Source organism: Myotis lucifugus, unplaced genomic scaffold, assembly GCF_000147115.1.
Source record: "Myotis lucifugus unplaced genomic scaffold, Myoluc2.0 scaffold_28, whole genome shotgun sequence".
NCBI classification, from domain to species: Eukaryota; Metazoa; Chordata; class Mammalia; order Chiroptera; family Vespertilionidae; genus Myotis; species Myotis lucifugus.
Genome location: NW_005871076.1, coordinates 2,975,660 through 2,996,077, shown reverse-complemented (window position 1 = coordinate 2,996,077; position 20,418 = coordinate 2,975,660). Strand labels below are relative to the sequence as shown.

The 20,418-nt window shown below is 41.8% G+C and overlaps 1 protein-coding gene and 1 pseudogene across 1 annotated transcript in view; one reads left to right on the top strand and one right to left on the bottom strand.

Moving 5' to 3' along the window:
• Positions 1-20,418, top strand: part of ARHGAP26 (Rho GTPase activating protein 26) — a 406,595-nt gene that overhangs the window by 323,730 nt on the left and 62,447 nt on the right. The window contains 1 exon segment of the mRNA XM_006086413.2: positions 3,668-3,821. Coding sequence (XP_006086475.1) covers positions 3,668-3,821 — 154 coding nt within the window.
• On the bottom strand, positions 19,334-19,481 carry LOC111825493 (annotated as a pseudogene).

The window sequence follows — 20,418 nt, the reverse complement described above, 5'->3', positions numbered from 1 at the left end:
TGGTCCGCGGACCACTGGTTGGCGACCGCTGCTCTAGATTTTGCCACAACTACTAAAACATTTGATTTGCTGTTGCTCTTCTTACTCCCCCATCTCTGGAATAATCTTCACCTTCTTGCTCACCCTCAGTAAGACTTGTCAGCATTTCATCTGAGAAGTATCCACTAGGAATTCCCAGTCTTAACTAGCTGAGGTCTTGCATCCAATGAAACTGTGATGGTCGGGTAGTCAGAGAGTGCCAGATTTCCAGTTTTCCTTATCACATGGCTCACCCAGGTAGACCAATAAAGAGGATGCCTTTTAGGGTGCATAGTTGGCTGTCTTGGCTACAAAACTATGAAATCTTATGATTAATTATATTTTGTTCTCTTCTTGAACAATGAGTTCCTTTCCCTGACCTTTTGCTTTTGTTGTTGTTTTGTCTTAGGTTATGACATATGTGAAAGATTCTAGATATCTTAATATAAGCCCAAATAGAACCTAAAAAAGAATTTATTTTTTAGAAAAAGAATTCTAATGTCCTTCAGTAAATGGAATGCTAGAAATCCCCAAGTTCAGTTTGGGTGTAGCCACCTGTTTTATTCTATGACTTTCCTAGCCCAGGGAGGGTCACGTTCTCGTTTTCTACCCCATCCTCATTCCCTTGTGAGTTTAATTCAGACAAATACCATGTTTCATATGCTACAGCCTTTCTCATTAGGTCATGGAGAACCCCAGTCTATTAAACTAATAGGAGATGTGTTCTTAAAATCTTTATCTAATCTAGTTTTCAGAATGAAATCTTTTTATGAGCATTAGGATTCTGATAAAATATTTTATTTTATAAAGCAAAGCATCTTTATATAATGTTTTTTTTCCAATTGTGATTTAAAAGTGTTATCTGTCAGATATCCAATCTTAGGTTGCTCATAGTCTACCGAATAAGGTAAACATATGATTAAGTAGATATGTGCAAGTTAATAAATATAACAGTAGGCATCTGAATAAAATACCAAGGAATTAATTTAAGAGTCTGCTAACTGGGTACCGTGTTTGCTACTCAGTAGATACTCATTAAATATTCATTGAATAAATAAAAATTGAAGAAGGTTTCATTTCAAATATTCCTTTTCTAATGGATAGTAAGGCAGAAAAAAATCCTGATAATATTTTAGAAAAACTAATATACTTTTAGCAAGATACTGTTTTTAATTTATAGAATTACAACCTTCTCATGGATAAGTAAATAAAATCACAAGAAAAATATGAGCTACAGCTATATTCTTCTGTTTCCTCAGAGAATTATGTTATCCAAACTTGGCCTCAAACTAGAATTCATAAAAGTATTAATCTCTCCTCCTGTATAAAGCAGAAAATGTCTCTACTGAACCCCAAAGAAGTATCATATTCCCCTTTTTTTATATGGTGGTCTTGGGCTCCTCACAGTCTTGCAGGACTTGATATGAGTACTTTGTGCAAAGGAAATTTTTACTTATACTGAATCATACTGATAAGTGGCATAACCATTCCTTAGATGATCCCCTAATTATGTCATTTTAGAGTTGTTTTTCTTCTCAGTAGCAGGTTCCCATTTGCAGGCCTTATTAGTCTGCCTACGTCTTAGTTCAATGTAACTCTTTTGGTTTCTCTTTCTTCATTGTTGCTTCCGTTTGGAATTTAAGCTCTTAAAATATGAACAGTTCTAAATCTCTGGAATCAACTTAATAATCTACTTTTTTCAAAATCTACTTAGAGTTAAGCAATCTCCCAATAGCCTCATGGTGTTTTTTTAAGTCTCCTGTAGGATATTGAAAATTTGCCAAGCTATTAGGGGGTCATTGGGTATTGTGTGTGTGTGTGTGTGTGTGTGTGTGTGTGTGTAATGTGAATATTAATCTAACATCATTTCATAAGCATAATATACTTTTACGACATGGCTAGTGTAAGGGAAGAAGTATTTTTATCATGACATCACCCCCTTTATCGGCTAAAGACACCGGAGTTCAAATGTCCACCTCTAAACTACCATGTCAGTGAGCCTAGTCCAGCCGTGGGCAAACTACGGCCCGCGGGCCGGATCCGGCCCGTTTGAAATGAATAAAACTAAAAAAAAAAAAAGACCTTACCCTTTTATGTAATGATGTTTACTTTGAATTTATATTAGTTCACACAAACACTCCATCCATGCTTTTGTTCCGGCCCTCCGGTCCAGTTTAAGATCCCATTGTGGCCCTCGAGTCAAAAAGTTTGCCCACCCCTGGCCTAGTCTGTCTCCTTAGGGATATGGTACACATGTGGCTCATTTCAAAACAGTCCAGTGAAGATTAACCCAGATATATTTCTTGATAAGTGAATCGATTGCTCAAAACATCAGTTGATTTCAAAACATCATATTGATTTCAATATGGCGTATCTGTTGGTAATATGGGACAAAAATGACATTCTAAATCCCCTGTTTTGCTATAGCAGTGGTACCTGTGTCATTTAGCTAAATCACAGCAAAAATGTTTTCTTCAGGTAGTGGTTCCAAGTTTTTAAAGAGGGGAAGAAACAGAACATTCTTTTTTTTGCCCTGGCTGGTTTGCTCAGTGGTGAGAGCGTCGGCCTGGGGACTGAAGGGTTCCAGGTTCAATTCCAGTTGCAGGCTTGATGCCCAACCCTGGTCTCTACACATGCTGGAAGCAACTAATTGCTGTGTCTCTCTCACATCCATGTTTCTCTTTCTCCCCCCTCCCCCTCCACTCTCTCTAAAAATCAATGAAAACAATATCCTTGGGTGAGGATTAACCAAAAAGAAAGTTCTTTTCTTTGAGCAATGTCTGATGTTTACAAAACACATTCTTGCAAATGATCCTACTTGATCCACAGGACAGCTCACTCTCCCCATTGTATAGTAGCCAAGAAGCAGAGTGTGAGTGAAAATTGCCTGAGGCCATACTACCAGTCAGGGGTGGAGCCTTGAAGACAACTCAGGTTTCTCCCTCCTGGCCTGGTAATACACTCCAAGCATTAATATGAGTGCTTGGACCCTGGACTCAGTTTTTTATATGCAAACTACTCTGTAGCCCTTACACATCTTTTTATCAAAGAACTAACTTGAAGCTAAACATCAATTGCATAGAGCTACAGCAACCCAGAGGGTATGTGTAGGGAGCATTAGGAATTTCGATTACAGTCATAAGGAAGTAGATGGCCAAATAGTAGATGTTTATGGTTACTTGCTATAGAATCAAAGGTAGGAGGTGGTCTGCAATTTAGACAACATTGGGGCAGGAGTGTTTGAATAAAAGGTGAATGTCACAGAAACCAAGAGGATATGGTTGAACACAAAGGGCTATGAAGGTTGCTCTGTGCTCTGACCATCTGTCAGTCAAAATAAGACACAACTTATGGTGCAGTGGTAGGGCTACTCTTAGGAAAAAGGCTGGTCAAATTAAAGGGGAGGGTAGGGGAGGAGGTATGTCCTATCAAGCTAAGGAGGGGTTTTACTCAAATTTCAGGTGACCTATTCCTCTTTGATTCCTTTCCCACTTGTAATTCACATCCTTTCCTATGTCCCATGTTTAGCTTCACTGGCCCAAAGATCTCAATCCAATTTCAGTATTTGTAAATTTTTACATATGTGAGAATAGACTACCCCTATAAAATAATATTAATATGAGGCTTGTGGCCTTTCGTTTTTCCCCAGAGGAACAAAGAAACAGCATCATTAACTCCAGCTTGGAATCTGTCGTCTCATCAAATGCAAACAGCATCCTTAATTCTAGCAGCAGCTTACAGCCCAACATGAATTCCAGTGACCCAGACCTGGATGTGCTCAAACCCACCCGGCCCAACTCACTGTAAGTATGTTTGCTTGCCTGCCGCAGCAGGCCTTCGGTCAGCAATTCTGCTGAGAATTTGCTCTCAGGCCCAATCTGACTTTGAGCATTGTCCTATGAATGTTATTTAAATTTCCCTAAACTTGGAGCTTGGCTAGTTTGTTATGGGTTAATCATTATTCACAACATACTGCTTCTTGGCCTTGGTGATCTATGATTTACCATCCTGCTGAGATGGCTTTGGTGATGGCTATTGCTCTTGCCTGTGCTGGCTGCTGGGCATGAAAAGCAGTTCCTTTTGATTTTATGAACATCCAGGCACTGCAGTAGCTCAGTAGATCACAAGCCAGGTCTGTTTCTTTCATTCATGTTGTCTTGGTTTCCCTAATCCCTGACTGTGTTGACAATGTTCAGTTCCAGAAAAAAGCCCCCCAGTAGCCCTTTGAGTCTTCAGCTCCTCCAACCTTAGTGTGACTGTGATCACATACAGAGGCTATAAAAGAGAAGCACCATTGTTGCTTCACTCTTGGGTTTCAAGTACCCGTAGCCAACACAGGCAGTTTTGGGGCTGCTTGTCCAAACCTCCACGGAAATTGGATGTACTCTGTTAGGGCCAGAAAGTCCTCCCTTGTGGTTTCATCCCACATTGCTTAGCATGCTTCCTCAGACCACCCCATAAATCGTGTCAACCGGAGCCTTTGCGGAAAGAATGTGAGGCCATGACCAGAACAGCTGGACTTTGAGGCTGCAGTTGTATAAGACTCGGGAAAAGCAGAGTTGACTTTGCCTTTCTCTAGTGAAAATAGTTTGCGGTTCAGCCACAGATTGCTCTCAGGCAGTTGTTTTACATGGTGAGGCGTCGGGATAGCAGAGCCTTTTCCTGCCCCTCTCTAGCTAAGGTTGTGTGCGTGAAAGCACCTTAGCATTCTATCTCATTAAGATGGCTACAGATGTGCAAAATGGGTCCAACAATTTTTGCCTTAGAAGGGACTAAGGTACATTAAGGTTTGGGAGGAAAAATGACTCTAAAGTGGACTTAAGAGGTAATTATATAGAAAACACAACAACAGTAAGGATGAAATCATACATTGAGAAAGTCAGGTCTCATTTTAGGTAATGGCTTTAAATCCTACCTTGATATTCAGGAAGTTAAACGACTTACCTATTTTTTGGTAATATGTTTGTTCACTAAGAAGTGAACCAGTGCCTTAAGAGCTCAAAATGATTTAACGTGTTCAGGTTATGGGCAGTGAGTTTCTCTGGCTCCCCATGGCCAGACTGAATGTCTCAGTTGCTCCTAGCCATTAAGGAGATTCTTGTTCCCCACTGCACCCCCATTTTGTTTAATCTCTGTACCTACCAGTTGCTGAGGTTATTTGTTGCTCAGCATGAGCAAAGTTGAATTTCTAGCCCAGGTTGCTTTACATCTTCTGATTCTGCTGTCGTACCAAGTAGTTTTCTTTAATCTTTGTTTTCAGCAGCTAAGGGCTTGGAGCCCCCTGAGTCACTGCTGAGTACAGTGTGTCCAAAGAGGCTGCTTGAGCAGCTAAGTAGAAAGGGGTTGTCTTTTAAACAGGTCCTGGAAGAGGGGGCTTAGGCTTTTTATTTTTTAATTGTCTAGTGATTTGTTTTACATAAAACACTTCAGGGTGACTCAGTCCATTTCACACCATACAAGGGGCTGTTCCCTACATGCTGCAGATTTGGGGGGAGGGGCTTTCCCAGGGAAGGGAAGGTGATGCCAGGAACAGTTCTACCTTTATTCTTGGGAGGGGGATTAGAGGTAGATGTATGGTGTTTCTAGCAGGACTGTGGTCCTGCTGAGCTCAGGGAAGGTCTGACTGACACCTGTGAGTCTTGAGCTCAAGGCAGACTGTTCCTGAGGCAGGAGTGCTGATCCCAGTGCAGACACCAGAGTTTGCCACGCCCCAAACACGGGCCAGGCACAGGTCCTGCAAGCTTTGCAGTGACCATTTCTGTCACTCAGAGCAGTGAGATGCTGTGGCTCCCATTGTTTTCTGCGTGGAATTTGCCTGAGTGGCCATGGATACAGGCTGGGTAGTCCTGGCAAACAGAAGTCACAGTATGTTCCCTGAGAAAATTGATTCTGTGAAGTCTGTCGGCACACTGTGCCATGGTGATTGGGCTCAGTTGAAGCCAACTGAGACCAGTGGGTCTCAGTCTCCGTTCTGGACCCTTTCATTCCCTTCAGCAGTGTTCACTTTGAAGTGCACAGAGAGCCTTGAATGGGAACACTTAATGATGCCGATGAAAACAAAACACAGAATCAAGGGTGGTGGATTACCATTAGCTTGTTTGACTATTAATTGAGCATAAGGTGGGGAACTAGTCACCAGAAAACGGTCTGTTCTTTTTATTTTATTCATTTGTTTTTCATTATTTTCATAATGACTGGAACGATCACTGTGACCGTGTAACAATCATAATGAAAGAAACACATTGTGACTCAGCACCCTTTGGTACTTCAGAGACTACATTTTGCTGTCTCATTGGTAAATCTTTGCTAATTCTCCAAGGAGATCAGGCCCCTCTTGTTTGTGTGGGCATAGTGCTAAGTCAGGCATCAAAATTAGAGATGCCACCATTCTAGCCATGCCAGGGCAAGACTGCAGGGTTTAAATCTTTGGCAGGTCCTCCTGAAGATCAAAGGATACTTGGTAAGCCAGGACAAAAGTCCAGCTAGTCCAAAATTGTCAGCAAGTATTCTCTCCTATTTTGTGCCCAAACCTATGCTAAGCTATCTTGGGTAAATGAAAAAAAAAGAGTTTACAGCCTGGCTAAGGAGGAAAGACAATGGTATATGGCAGTGTTAATTGGGACTTGTAGCCTATAAGTGTGTTTAGAGTTCAACAACTATTAACTGAATATCTGATGAGTACACGCACCAGTCAGAGTATTGGGGAAGGTAGGGTAGACAAAATGTGAGGTAGGCCTTAGATAAGATTTTATGGGTGGATGAAGAACATTCCAGCCTGTGTGGGTCAACCCATGAACCAGGAGATCACATGCCTGGGTTGAGGGCGCCATCCCCAGTGGGTGGGCATGCAGGAGGCAGCCGGTAGATGATTCTCTCTTATAATTGATGTTTCTATATCTCTCTCCCTCTCCCTTCCTGTCTCTGAAATCAATAATAATTTTTTTAAAAAGCATTCCAGGTAAGGGGTATGACAGAGGTAGAGATGATCCAAGATGGAAAAATAGCCTACAGACATGTGATGAGGGAGGGGCAACTTACTAGTTCCTTTCCTACCACTACCAGTATATGTCTACCCAACCTTTAAAATCAGGACACTTCTTACAAAAATCCAGATTTCATAGACATCCACATGCAACAAAAAGAAGAAGAAGAAAGAAGGAAGAAGGAAGAAGGAAGAAGGAAGAAGGAGAAGGAAGAAAGAAGAAAGAAGAAGAAGAAGAAGAAGAATCTAGACCTAGACCTTACACCTCTCATAAAAATTAACTCAAATGGATCATAGACCTAAATATAAAACTATAAAATTTCTAGGAGACAGCATAAAAGAAAGTCTAAGTGACTTTGGGTTTGACAATGACTATTTAGATACAACACCAAAAGCATAATTTATTACATTAAAAATTGGTCAGTTGGACTTCCTGTAGGTTAAAAACTTCTGCTCTGCAAAAGACCCTATTAAGACAATGAGAAGCCAAGCCACAGACTAGGAGAAAATATTTTCAGGAAAAAAAAAAAACTAAGTAAACACAGAACAAAATAGAAATAGAGGTATGGATACTTGGAACAGAAAGACAGCTGTCAGATGGGAGGAAAGTTGGGGGTTGGACAAAAGAAGATGAAGGGATTAAGCAAAAACACACACATATAAAACACACACACACACACACACACACACACACACATACACATACATAATAGACACAGAAAACAGTGTGGTGATAGCCAGAGGGAAAGGGGATGGAGAGTAGATGGAGGTGGGCAAACTGGGGAAAATGGGGATGGAAAGAGATTTGGCTTGGGATGATAGACACATGATAGACTGTGAAGATGATATTTTGTTGACTTGTAAACTTGAAACCTGTATGATTTTGTGAACAAATGTTACCCAATAAATTCAAATAAAAATCAATAAAATAAAAAGTAAATGACTCTAAACAAATCTGATAAAGGACCAGTATCCAAAATACACAAAGCACTCTTAAAATTCAACAATAAGTAAACAAACAACCCAATTAAAAACTGGGCAAAATATCTAGATCAGTGGTTCTTAACCTTCCTAATGCCGCGACCCTTTAATACAGTTCCTCATGTTGTGGTGACCCCCAATTTTATTGTTACAAATTGAACATAATTAAAGCATAGTGATTAATCACAAAAACAATATGTAATTATATATGTGTTTTCCGATGGTCTTAGGTGACCCCTGTGAAAGGGTCGTTCAACCCCCAAAGGGGTCGCGACCCACAGGTTGAGAACCGCTGATCTAGATAGACACCTCACCAAAGAAGACAAACAGATGCAAATAAGCATATGAAAAGACGCTCAACATCTTGTTTCATTAGTGAATTCCAAGTTAAAACAAGGATATATCACTACACACCTATTACAGTGGCTAAAATCCAAAACACTGACATCAAATGCCAGTGAGGATGTGGAGAAACAAGAACTCTCATGCATTGAAGATGGGAATGCACAATGAGACAGCCACTTGGAAAGATAATTTGGCAGTTTCATACAAAACTAAACATAGACTTATCACATGACCAATCTAGCAATCACACTCTTAGGTGTTTACCCAAATGAGTTGAAAATTGATGTCCACATAAACACCTGCCCACAAATGTTTAAAGCAGCTTTATTCAGAATTGCCAAAACTTGGAGGCAACCAAGATGTCCTTCATTAGGTGACTAAATAAACAAGTTGTGGTATATCCAGACAATGGAATATTATTTAGTGATTAGAGAACTGAGCTTTCAAGTCATGAGAAGACATGGATGAATCTTAAATTTATATTACTAAATGAAAGAAGCCACTGTAAAAAGAGTACAACATGGTATGATGCCAACTATATGACATTCTGGAAAAGCAAAACTATAGAGTCAGTAAAACGATTCTGGATAGTAGATACAAAACATTATGCATTTACCAAAACTCATAAAACCTGTAGAACCCAAGGAGCAAATCCCCATGTTGTAAACTATGAACTTTAATGAATAATAATGTATCAATGTTGGTTCATTGATTTTAACAAATGTACCACACTAATGAAAGATGTTAATAATAAGGGAAATTTAGGCAGTGGGTAGAGAAAAATGGAAACTGTTATTTTGAGCAGTTTTTCTGTAAACTTAAAACTGCTCAAAAAAATAAAGTCTATTTATATATTTTTTTAAAATCTAGATTGCTAGCTTCTTTTCAAAAATTATAAAATTTGGCCACACTGAACCCATACGTTCCTTGGTAACAGATGATGCTCTTCGGTCCCTATCTTCTCACAGTTGGCCTTTTATATCTTCTGCCTGCTGGCCTGGGATAGAGTAAATATGGCCAAAGAATCTTAGCAGCCCCTCCCATTAGGAGAAGAGTCTTTGAATCTAGGCTGGCCTTTACCCTCAGACTTATTTGGCCAATAGATTATGGTAGAAGTAACATCATGTGACTTTCATGCCTAGGCCACAAGGCTTTGTAGATTCCCTTCTCATCCTTTTGGTAGCCAGCTGCCATGTAAAACAGTTCTGTCTAGCAGCCTCTAAGAGAAAAGCCCAGCTGCCCCAGCCTAGCCAACACACATGCCAACAATCAGTTGAAAGCAGCCACATTAGTGAGTCCTGGAAGGACCAACAGAAAAGCTGCCCAATCAACCCACAGATTCATGAGAAATAATACCTTGTGGCTGTGTTAAATCACTGAATTTGGGCCAATTTAATTCAACAATAATTAACTGACACAAGCCCTATGAGTTTGTGACCTTGGAGTCAAGGGCAACTAACTACCTTGGAATGGGGCTGGGCTGCCTGGGTATGTTAAAAAAGGATGGAAGGGTCTTACTGTAGAGTAGTGGCAGCATGAAGACAATTTTTAGGATCTTCTTTGAAAGAAAATGACTCATACATGAAGATTCTAAGGAGTTAAGAAACAAAACAAAACTCAGAGGTAATGGTTGAAGCAATGAGAAAGATAGCTCAAACACTGACATGGAAAGCAGGAAATGCTAGGTAATCTTGGCACTAACATCAACTAGCCAGTGCCAGCCCCTGGCCCTGAGCGTGCCCATCTCCTCACTCCCTGTGGAAGAATGGGGTTGACCTGTCTAAGAACAGAGCTTGTTCAATGGACTGCAGAAGGAAAAGTCACTCTCTCCTCTCACAATGAATAATAGAGTTGGCATTGTACCACTACCTTCTGGAAGACAGTGATTTTAAGAAGGAAATAAAAGTCAGGGCCCATCCCACTGCCTAAGATACTGCAGTCATTCCTCCAAATTAAAAATGATTAGGTGAATGCTTTAGACCAGCGGTCGCCAACCTTTCGGACCTCACGGACAAGTGGTCCACAGACCACCGATTGGCGACCGCTGCTCCAAAGGTTTCCTTAAACCAGCGGTCACCAACCTTTCGGACCTCATGGACCAACCGTGGTCTGTGGACCACTGGTTGGCAACCGCTGCTTTAGATCACTGGGGTAGAGATGGAGGGGCTTGTTAAGATGGAAAGAAGATTAGAAGATAGAGGAATCATTATAGTAATGGGGGTGGGGGGAATCAAGTTGAAGTTCTCCCTTCTAAGTGGTCCTTAAAAAATAACTCACTACCCAGTAGCCCCATAAATGAAATGAATTTTTCTCCTCTTTTCCACTTAGCACACACATACATGCATTTCCAAGTTATTTCTGGTGACCTAAACGATGTGTGCATGCCAAGCGCCTTCAAATTCTGCCAGAGTCAACCGTCCTCTCCCATCTTAGTGGCCAGTGAGAGGCGAGAGCACAGCCCCTGGAATTCAGAGGATAAACAAGGCCTGCTTCCAGGCCGACTTGTTTCTCTGAGGCGCTGTTGGCTCCTCCTGATTTTGATGCAACTGCTCTCAGATGAAATCTGGGGAAAACTTGCCATCAGAGATACCTCTAAAATTTTACTTATGTTTTACTTAAAATTCAGTCATTATTCACTTAACAAATATAATTTGAACACCTACTGTGTGCCAGACATTAGTCTGAGTACTAAAGATACAGTGATTTTTAAAAATTAGGGTTTCTTTTCTCATTGATATTATATTCTAGAGGTAAATCTCTATCCAATATATCAGATGTTTCATTCTTTATGGAAAACTAATGTAGAGTAAAGGAGGTATGGATTTGTAGGGGAAGGAAGCAAGTTACTTTAGTTCTTTGTGGCTCAGTTTCCTCATCTGTAAAATAGGCTAATCATACCCTCCTCAAAAAGGTGTGACAGTTAAATGAGATCATTCTTTATCTCATTTACATGTTTGTCACCATGAATGTCAGTCGGTATTATTTAGGAGGGCCTCCACACAGTGCCCTTTCTCTCTTTCTACTCCCTCAGCCCTGATATGTATTTTTTGTGTGTAGACAGATGTCCTCACCTGTCCCTACTACTTCCCAACTTGAATCTGAGATCAGAGCGGTCAGTCCAGCCTTTGAGTTATCAGTGAAAAAAAGGAACTTCTATATAGGCAGGTGCTGCCCCACCTTAAACAAAGATCAGGTTGGGTAGGCACACCTATTCCTGAAAACTTTGGAAACCTCCAGATCCCATGGATACTTGATGAGCTTTATGCATAGCTGTTATTTATTGAGGCCAAATGAAACACAAAATAAATAATATGCATTAGACAAATGATAATTCATGGCATATTTTTAAACTAATTTTACCATCTAAGTGCCACTTTATGCCAAAACAGTTACATCCAAGCAGGCAGCTCTAATTTTACTACAGTGATCTTTCTTTGTCATCTTTGGAATGCCCGGATTTGAAAGAGGAAGCTTTCCTCTTTGTTTGAATCAGTGTTCTGTGGAGGAGGATCTTTCCTGTTGAGTTGAGGATTCTGTTTCTCACCGACTTCCAAGTAGAAAAGATTTCTTCCCACTTTTCCCAGAAAACTTGGTGGCGTTCCCCACCTTGGGAAATAACTTGAGAGCATAATCATTTTCACAAGGAGTCAGTGGCCTTTTCTTGTTCCTCCTCAGCCCCGTGGTGGTTCCAGCCTGCTCATTCACGGTCCTTTCGTGGACAAGCCCCCAAACACCCCTTTGACACCTAAGGTTCCTGGGGCCGCCGCCACCACACAGCATCTCCAAGTACCAGGGCACGTTCCCTTGCCGTTTTTTCAGAGGTGGCCACTGATGTGAGCCGTATTCTTTTTTTCTGAGTGGCTTTCTGTCAGCTTTTCCGGTTCCCCAGCCAAGATCTCCCTCTCCAGTCAGGAGTCCAGCTGGCTCTCCTTGGTTGAGGGTGGGGATTCCTGCCTGGTGACCCATCCGATTTTTATTGGGTAAATGTGTTCGGTCACTAGTGGTTCTTTTTCACATAGAAATTGCTTGAGGCAGCCCACACACTTTATAACCCAGCAGGATTTTGTTCCCAAGCACCAGGGCTGCCAGTGGCACTTGGATCTGTACAGCCTGTCAGCAGAGGGGGTGTGGGAGGAGGCGGGATGGGACACAGTTCCGGGGCTTAGCCACATCCCTGTTTTCCAGCACAGCGAAATCACAAATGGAAGAATGTTTTTCTTCACATGCATTGTGTTCTTTCCCCCTTTACAAGCTAAAATCACATAAAGAGGCTGTATGTTTTTTCAAATTAATTAATCTTGCTAATATTCTACAATTCCCAAAATTTGCCATGGCACACACACTAGATGCTAAGAGCCTTGGAGTTGAATTAAACAAATGAATACATTTCATTCTGAATTTAGCTGCTCCCAAATGCCGCATGGCACTGCATTGTATGTGTATAGGTAGGTGTTAGGCATTTTAAATCTTGAATTTTTAATTGAGTCTTTGGGGAAAGAAAGAGGCTTAAGATTGTGTGTGGCTTTCAGTACCATTATGCCTGCAAGGGGACTTGGAGGAAACTCTAAAATGCTATTTTTCTCGCTTAGGGTTAGATTTGAAGTTGTTTCTCTCTCTCTGTATATAAATTGGGGGAATCTTACTGGTAATTCAGATCCTAAATTAGGTAACTGAAAATCTTATTAGAGTTAAAGTACTGCCTTTTAAACCTTTTTAGTCAGTCTGGAAAGCAGATGCTTACTCAGCTGAGAACTCATTTCTAGTTAGAAACGGCCTTGGGATCTTACTTTTAACCCCTCCTCTGCATTAAGAATCTAAAAAACGAAGCAGGATCTACTGCCAGCTTCATTGGTCTCGCTGGGCAGGGTCTCAGCCCAGTGCAGTGCTTCTCAGGGTGTGTGCTCCTGGGACCAGAGTCGATGGCATCACCTGGGAGCCTGCTGGGTATACACATTCTCAGGCTCCACTCCAGACTTACAGTTCAACTGCTGCTCCGGAGGAGGAGCCCAGCCAGCACTGTTTTAACAAGCCCTGATTCTGACACATGTTAAAGTCTATGGTCCTAGTGCAGCGGTTCTCAACCTGTGGGTCGCGACCCCTTTGGCGGTTGAACGACCCTTTCACAGGGGTCGCCTAAGACCATCCTGCATATCAGATATTTACATTACGATTCATAACAGTAGCAACATTACAGTTATGAAGTAGCAACGAAAATAATTTTATGGTTGGGTCACAACATGAGGAACTGTATTTAAAGGGCCAGAAGGTTGAGAACCACTGTCCTAGTGCATTAGGGTGATTGACTTCTACAAGAACAAAGTCAGGGTGTGTCTCATTGTAAAGCCCCTGGCACTCTGATTGTGCCTGCAGTGATGATGGTAGTGTGGCTCAAGAACAAACTGCCCTTAGCCTTTGAGATTTGTCACAACTTATTGGGCTGAGGACTGATGGGTTTGCTTCTCAGGGGAACCCAGTTAGCTCACCAGTGCTGCACTTTGCAGCTCCCCAGGGAAACCAGCCAGCTGCTTTGTAAATGCATGCCTTGGGGTTACAAATAAGAGAGGGTTGGTGCATCCAGTTAAGCAAGCCAGCAGATTTTTTTTTTTATTCTCAAAACTATTTTGGGAGTGTATTTTTTTTAATTAATACATTTTTATTGTTCAGATTATTACAGATGTTCCTCTTTTTTTCCCCCATAGCTCCCCTCCACCTGGTTCCCACCCCACCCCATGCCCTTACCCCCTGTCACTGTCCTCATCCGTAGGTGTAAGATTTTTGTCCAATCTCTTCCCGCATCCCCCCACATCCCCCCCCCAAGAATTGTCAGTTCACTCCCTTTCTATGCCCCTGCTTCTATTATATTCACCAGTTTATTCTGACTTAATTTTTAGGTTCACTTGTTGATAGGTATTTATTTGTTGTCACTTTGTTGTTCATAGATTTTATCTTTACCTTTTTCTTCTTCTTCCTCTTCTTAAAGAATATCCTTCAGCATTTCATATAATCCTGGTTTGGTGGTGATGAACTCCTTTAGCTTTTTCTTGTCTGTGAAGCTCTTTATCTGACCTTCAATTCTACATGATAGCTTTGCTGGGTAGAGTAATCTTGGTTGTAGGTTCTTGCTATTCATCACTTTGAATATTTCTTGCCACTCCCTTCTGGCCTGCATGGTTTCTGTTGAGAAATCAGCTGACAGTCATATGGGTACTCCCTTGTAGGTAACTGACTGTTTTTCTCTTGCTGCTTTTAAGATTCTCTCTTTGTCTTTAGCCTTTGGCATTTTAATTATGATGTGTCTAGGTGTGGTCCTCTTTGGATTCCTCTTGTATGGGGTTCTCTTCGCTTCCTGGACTTGTAAGTCTATTTCTTTCATCAGGTAGGGGAAGTTTTCTGTCATGATTTCTTCTAATAGGCTTTCAGTATCTTGCTCTCTTCTTCTGGCACCCCGATAATTCGGATGTTTGTACGTTTAAAGTTGTCCCAGAGGCTCCTTACACTATCTTCATATTTTTGGATTTTTTTTTCGTTTTGCTTTTCCGGATGGGCATTTTTTGCTTCTTCATATTTCAAATCTTTGACTTGATTCTTGGGATCCTCTCATCTGCTGTTGGATCTCTGTATATTATTCTTTATTTCAGTCAGTGTATGTTTAATTTCTGACTGGTCCTTTTCCATTTTTTTGGCATTCTCATTAAGATCCTTGAAGGTCTCACTAAGTTCCTCAGAGGTTCGTAGAAGATTCTTGAGTAATCTTATAACTGTGTTCTGAACTCTGTGTCCTCCATTAGTTTGCTTTCCTCCATTTCTTTCATTTGTGACATGTTTCTTTGTCTTCGCATTTTTGGCTGACTGGGAGGACCCACTGTGTCTATAAGAAGAACTGCTGTGCTGGAGACACCCTTATGGGGCAGGACTTGCTTCAGTGGGGCTTTGGTGCTCACTGAGTCTGCCTCTTGAGTGTGTCCCTTATGGATGTGAGGAGTTGAAATCTGATATCTGACCAGGGGTACCCTGGCTCCTGGATCTCCAAGTCAACCCCTGTGTGAGTCCACCCAGCAGGAGCTACAGTGATATCAGCAGGTTTCTCCTCTTTGTTTGGGATTTGGAAGTTTTGGAGCTCTCTGACCCAGCTGCAGTTAGATTAGGCTGCAAAAGCTGAGGTGATTCCTTTGCGCAGCTGAGCACAGCTTGGGAGGGGATGCAATTTGAGTGGGACAGGGTCTCAGAGAATCACCAGGGTGGAGCAAACAGCAATGGCTGTCGTCAGCGTCTCTGCGACTCCTGGACTCCTCGCGTCTCCGCGTCTCTGCAGTCCCGCACCCCCACAGCAACAATGATTCCTGCAAGCAGCTCTGCGAGAAAGCCACCCTCACTTTCCAAACCGCTGCAAGACAGTCCAGTTTCTCCCCATAGGAGTCTGGGACCCCAGAATCTCACCTTAAACGAGCTTAGTGCATTCAAGAGCTTGTATCTCCTTCCAATTGAAAAAAACTGCGCATCCAGGTGCAGCCTGCCTCTCGCGCGCCTTTGTACCTCTGTTCTTGGCGCCTCTGCACCTCCTACCCAGTCTCGATGCACTTCTTTCTATCCTTCTAGTTGTAGAACTTCCACTCGGCCAGCTTTCCCGTGGTTCTGGATGATAGCTGTTTTGTCTTATAGTTGTAGTTTCGATGTTGTTGTGGGGGGCAGCACGCACAGGTTTATACCTTATGCCGCCATCTTGGTTCTCTCTCTGGGAGTCAAGCCAGCAGATATTTTAAAATGAGCACCTACTATGTGTGTAACATGAGAAAATCAAGAGCTTTGCATTGGCAGGAAAACAGCTTTTGGGGTATGTGATATGGAAAGGGGTGGGCCCACATCAGCATGTTCAGGAGATGAGACTTCTGAGTCAGCATTCCCCATTCTGTGCAGGGAGTGGGGACGGGTGGAAGGGCAAGAACTAACTTGGATAAAGTTCAGCAGATTCCTGACTAAGAGGACTTCTGAGCCTTTAATATGTCCATTATGAACCTCCCTAAGGGCATGTGTTACGCACATTTCCACAGTTAAGGAAATGCTATTCTATATCAACACTCTACTTTTGAGGGGAAAAATGTATTTCTCATAATGTTTGGCATTAATATGGCAGAGATCCTTCAGGAGAATGGATATTTAGTTTATTTATAAATTTACTGCCACAAATAGCTAACTGAAGGACACCATGGGATCAGTCATGCACAGAAAGCTGTGGGATCTGGTGTAGGAAAAACCCATGAAGCCCATAGTGAAGCCTATTTCCTAGCTGTGTCAACTTGGGCAAGTGATTTGCCCTCTCTGAGCTAAACCTATTCTGTGCAATGATAATAATAGTAAAAAAAAAAAAAAGTATAATAAGACCCACCTTCAAGGTTGCTGTGAGGGTCAGATGGAATGATGCTTGCATACCACTTATTAAATGGCCTGGTTCATAGTAAGTGGTTAATAAAAATTTGTTGCTACTATTATTTTTTATTTCCTTATCAGTATTTGCTCCTAGGCTGCCCCCTTACCAATGAACAGTCCCCTGGGGTTGATTTCTCTCAGTGGTGGCAGTAGATAGACACTCAGTGTTTGCTTTTGTTTGTTTAATACTGGTGTGAAACAAACCAACCCCGATTAAAATTATTGAGACAATCACTTTAAAACAAATTAAAACACCTCACCTTAAATTAACTACCAATAAAAATACACTGAAATCAATAGAAGTGCTCCTCTTAGGAGTCAGGGTTCAAGCTGTTTGCCCCAAGTCAGCAGGCTTAGTGTTTGCTCTGGGGAGCTTTGTTAAGCCATCTGCCCTATTGTTTCTCCGTTGGGTGGAGCCAACTGGACCCATACTAATTAGGCTAGAACCTAATTGCAATCCTGAGTTTCCACTGGGGGATAATTGAGCCTCAGGAATTCCTTTGCAGCCTATGACTCTGTGAATTTGACTGTCATTGTGGCAAAAAGAAAAGCAGTTCTGAAAAGAATTATTCTGAAATTCTGATCTTAGTCATTCCCTGCATTTGCTCTGTCAGGTTCTCTTCCAGTGCCTGGCAACGTCCTTCTCAAGCAAGCAGTGGGGCTCTCCCCAAGACAGTGTCCCTTCCATTACTCCTTACAAATTGAAGAGGTGATGGCACTGTTCCTTGGCTGTTGTCAAAATGCTCAGAAAAGGGATAAAATTGTGGCTGTAAGGACCACCTCATTACCTTATGTGAAGAAGCCATGTCTTCAGAGGGAACCGAGATGATATTTTCTACAAAGAAATAAAAGCAAAGATGTCTATCCGGGATGCAGTTAGAATCCTAAGAAGAAACTTCAGCACATTGAAAATAGCATAATTCAAGGAGGGTTTATTGCAAAGGAGTGGAGGCAGGAGAATCACAGTAAACCAGGAGTAGTAGCACACAACTAATTACCATCCTTAGGCTGAAGGGCTTGAGTAGAAAGTGTTTATCAGAACTCAGAAGAGGAGAGAGTTCTATAGAGTTGGCACCTCAAAAGGACCTTCGGTCGAGGGACTCAGCCAGGTGGAAGCAATCTATCAGAAAGGGAGACAGGGGCCCTAACCTGTTTGGCTCAGTGGATAGAGCCCTGGCCTGCGGACTGAAGGGTCTCAGGTCTGATCAAGGGCATGTACCTTGGTTGCGGGCACATACCCAGTAGGGAGTATGCAGGAGGCAGCTGATCAATACTTCTCTCTCATCGATGTTTCTAACTCTCTATCCCTCTCCTTTCCTCTCTGTAAGAAATCAATAAAATATATTTTTTTTAAAAGAAAAGAAAGGGAGATAGGGGATAAATACCCTGTCCGTCTTCTTCCTCCTGCTAATCTCCTGCCAGAGCTCCCCCTTGGTGAACCCAACAGGAATCCAGAGAGTGCAGGAAACTCTGTTGATGGATTCCATGCTGGTTACTCCCTGAGAAGAGGATAGGATGGAGAGTGGCTGCCATCCAGCATAGATTTATATTGCATGCCATTTATAAAAGCCAAGGAGTGGGACCAGAAGGGATCGCCATCATAAAGCACTGCCTCAATAAATTGTAGAGAGGAACACTATCCAGGACAGCAGAGGAATGAGGTAAGTCTGTATGCGCTGGTATGGAGCAATCTTCACAGGTGCATTAAGGGCAAAAGCAAGGTTCAAAAGATTGTGCCACTGTGGTTCTCAGTGCACACTGCACATTAGCATTACCTAGGGAGCCTCAAATAAAAAGTACCAGCACCTAGGCCCCTTCCCCGGAGCCTCAGAGTTCATTGATTTGGGGCAAGATCTGACTTTGGATGTTTTTTTTTCTTTTCTTTTTTAAAATATATTTTTATTGATTTCAGAGAGGAAGGGAGAGGAAGAGAGAGATAGAAACATCAATGATGAGAGGGAATCATTGATTGGCTGCCTCCTGCATGCCCCCTACTGGGGACAGAGCCTGCAACCCAGGCATGTGCCCTTGACCGGAATCAAACCCGGGACCCTTGAATCCACAGACCAACACTCTATACACTGAGCCAAACTGGCTAGGGCTGGGTATGTTTCTTAAACTTCTGAGGTGATTTAGATACACAGCTAGATTTGAAACCATGAGTGAGCATTGCAGGGTCCTACTTATATAAGAATCCAGGGGCATATACACAGATGTGTGTACATGTATGTAATATTTCTGGAAAGATGCAGGGGAATGAATCTGTTGCTGTCTCTGATGAAGTCGGATGGGACAGTAGCCTGTGGTGGAAGGGACACTGGCTTTTTCTTTCAACAATACTCTTTTGTAGTGTTGGAATTTTTTCACATGTGCATGCACTGATTGTTCCGTAACTCAAGTAAACATAGATTTCCCCAGTTTTGAAATCACCATTTCTTTTATTGCCTTCTGAAAGTTGTGGGGTGCATCTTTGTGAGAAGGAATTTACTAATACATATGCTTTTATTTTTTCTAGTTTTATTGAACAACAGTTGACCTACATCACTCTATATGTTTAAAGCATACAGCATGATGGCTTGGTTTTAAAAGTAGGAACACTTCATGAATTTGCGTGGCATCCTTGTGCAGGGGCCATGCTGTCACATTCCAGTTTTGAGTATATGTGCTGCCAAAGGGAGCAGAGGAATTTTCTTTAACCTTTAAACTTTGTTATAGTCTCAATAGCTAGGGATCTGAGTAAGAAGATGCTGTTTGATTGAAGAACAGGGCCTGTACCAAGAAGGTGTTGGTTTGGGTGTATAATAATAACATTAAGTCTGTTTAAATTATTTAATGGCCACTTGACTCCTCCACGTCAGGCTGGCCTGTCCAAGGCTCCAGTTGGGTTTAGTAATCGGTAACTCGGGACAGCAGAGGAAATTTGTCTAGGGAGCTAAGTAGCGTGGATCCTGTTAGACCCCTACATCTGGACTGATATCAGATTCCTTATTAATTTGGGAAGCCCTAACTTAGGAAACCAGAAAGTCATATTTTACATTGAGCAGCTAGCTACTTGTGAACTCCTCCCCTAGCCCCTCAGCTGACATCGTGAAATTTAAGTAGTTCAGTTTTTCTTGAGCTATATATAGTTCTTTCACCTAATCTCCATCTGTCATCTTCCATCTTCTACCCACCCAATTTCCTTTGAAAGCCACATTTTAAAGGAGAATATATAATGGAAAAACCTTAACTCCTGACCTTGGTGGAAATACATTAGAGGTACTCAATAATAATTAGCAGTTGCCCTGGTAACCCCAGATGCACTGCTGAAATCACCTCTATTCGTCACTGTCCCCTGCCTTCTAGGCAATATGATCACCTGCTTCCTGCTAATGAAAAACGGGACAATTTAGTGATTTCATAATCCTTTTCAGCTTCTATTTTAAGAATAGAAGGAATACTGTTTGTGATTAGACACAGTAAAAAGAAGTGTTTTTGTTTTGTTTTTTTAGTGACTAAAGCAGAGAATCATCTTGGGTTTTAAGCAAGTTGAAAAATCCTGTTCAGTTTCATTGTGTTCACCACTGCACTCAAAACCTTAGAAGATTTAGCAGGTGAAACTTTCAGATGAGAATTTAGGATAGCACCCGGGATGGAATGGGAGAAAGATTGGCAAGGCCCTCATTGTG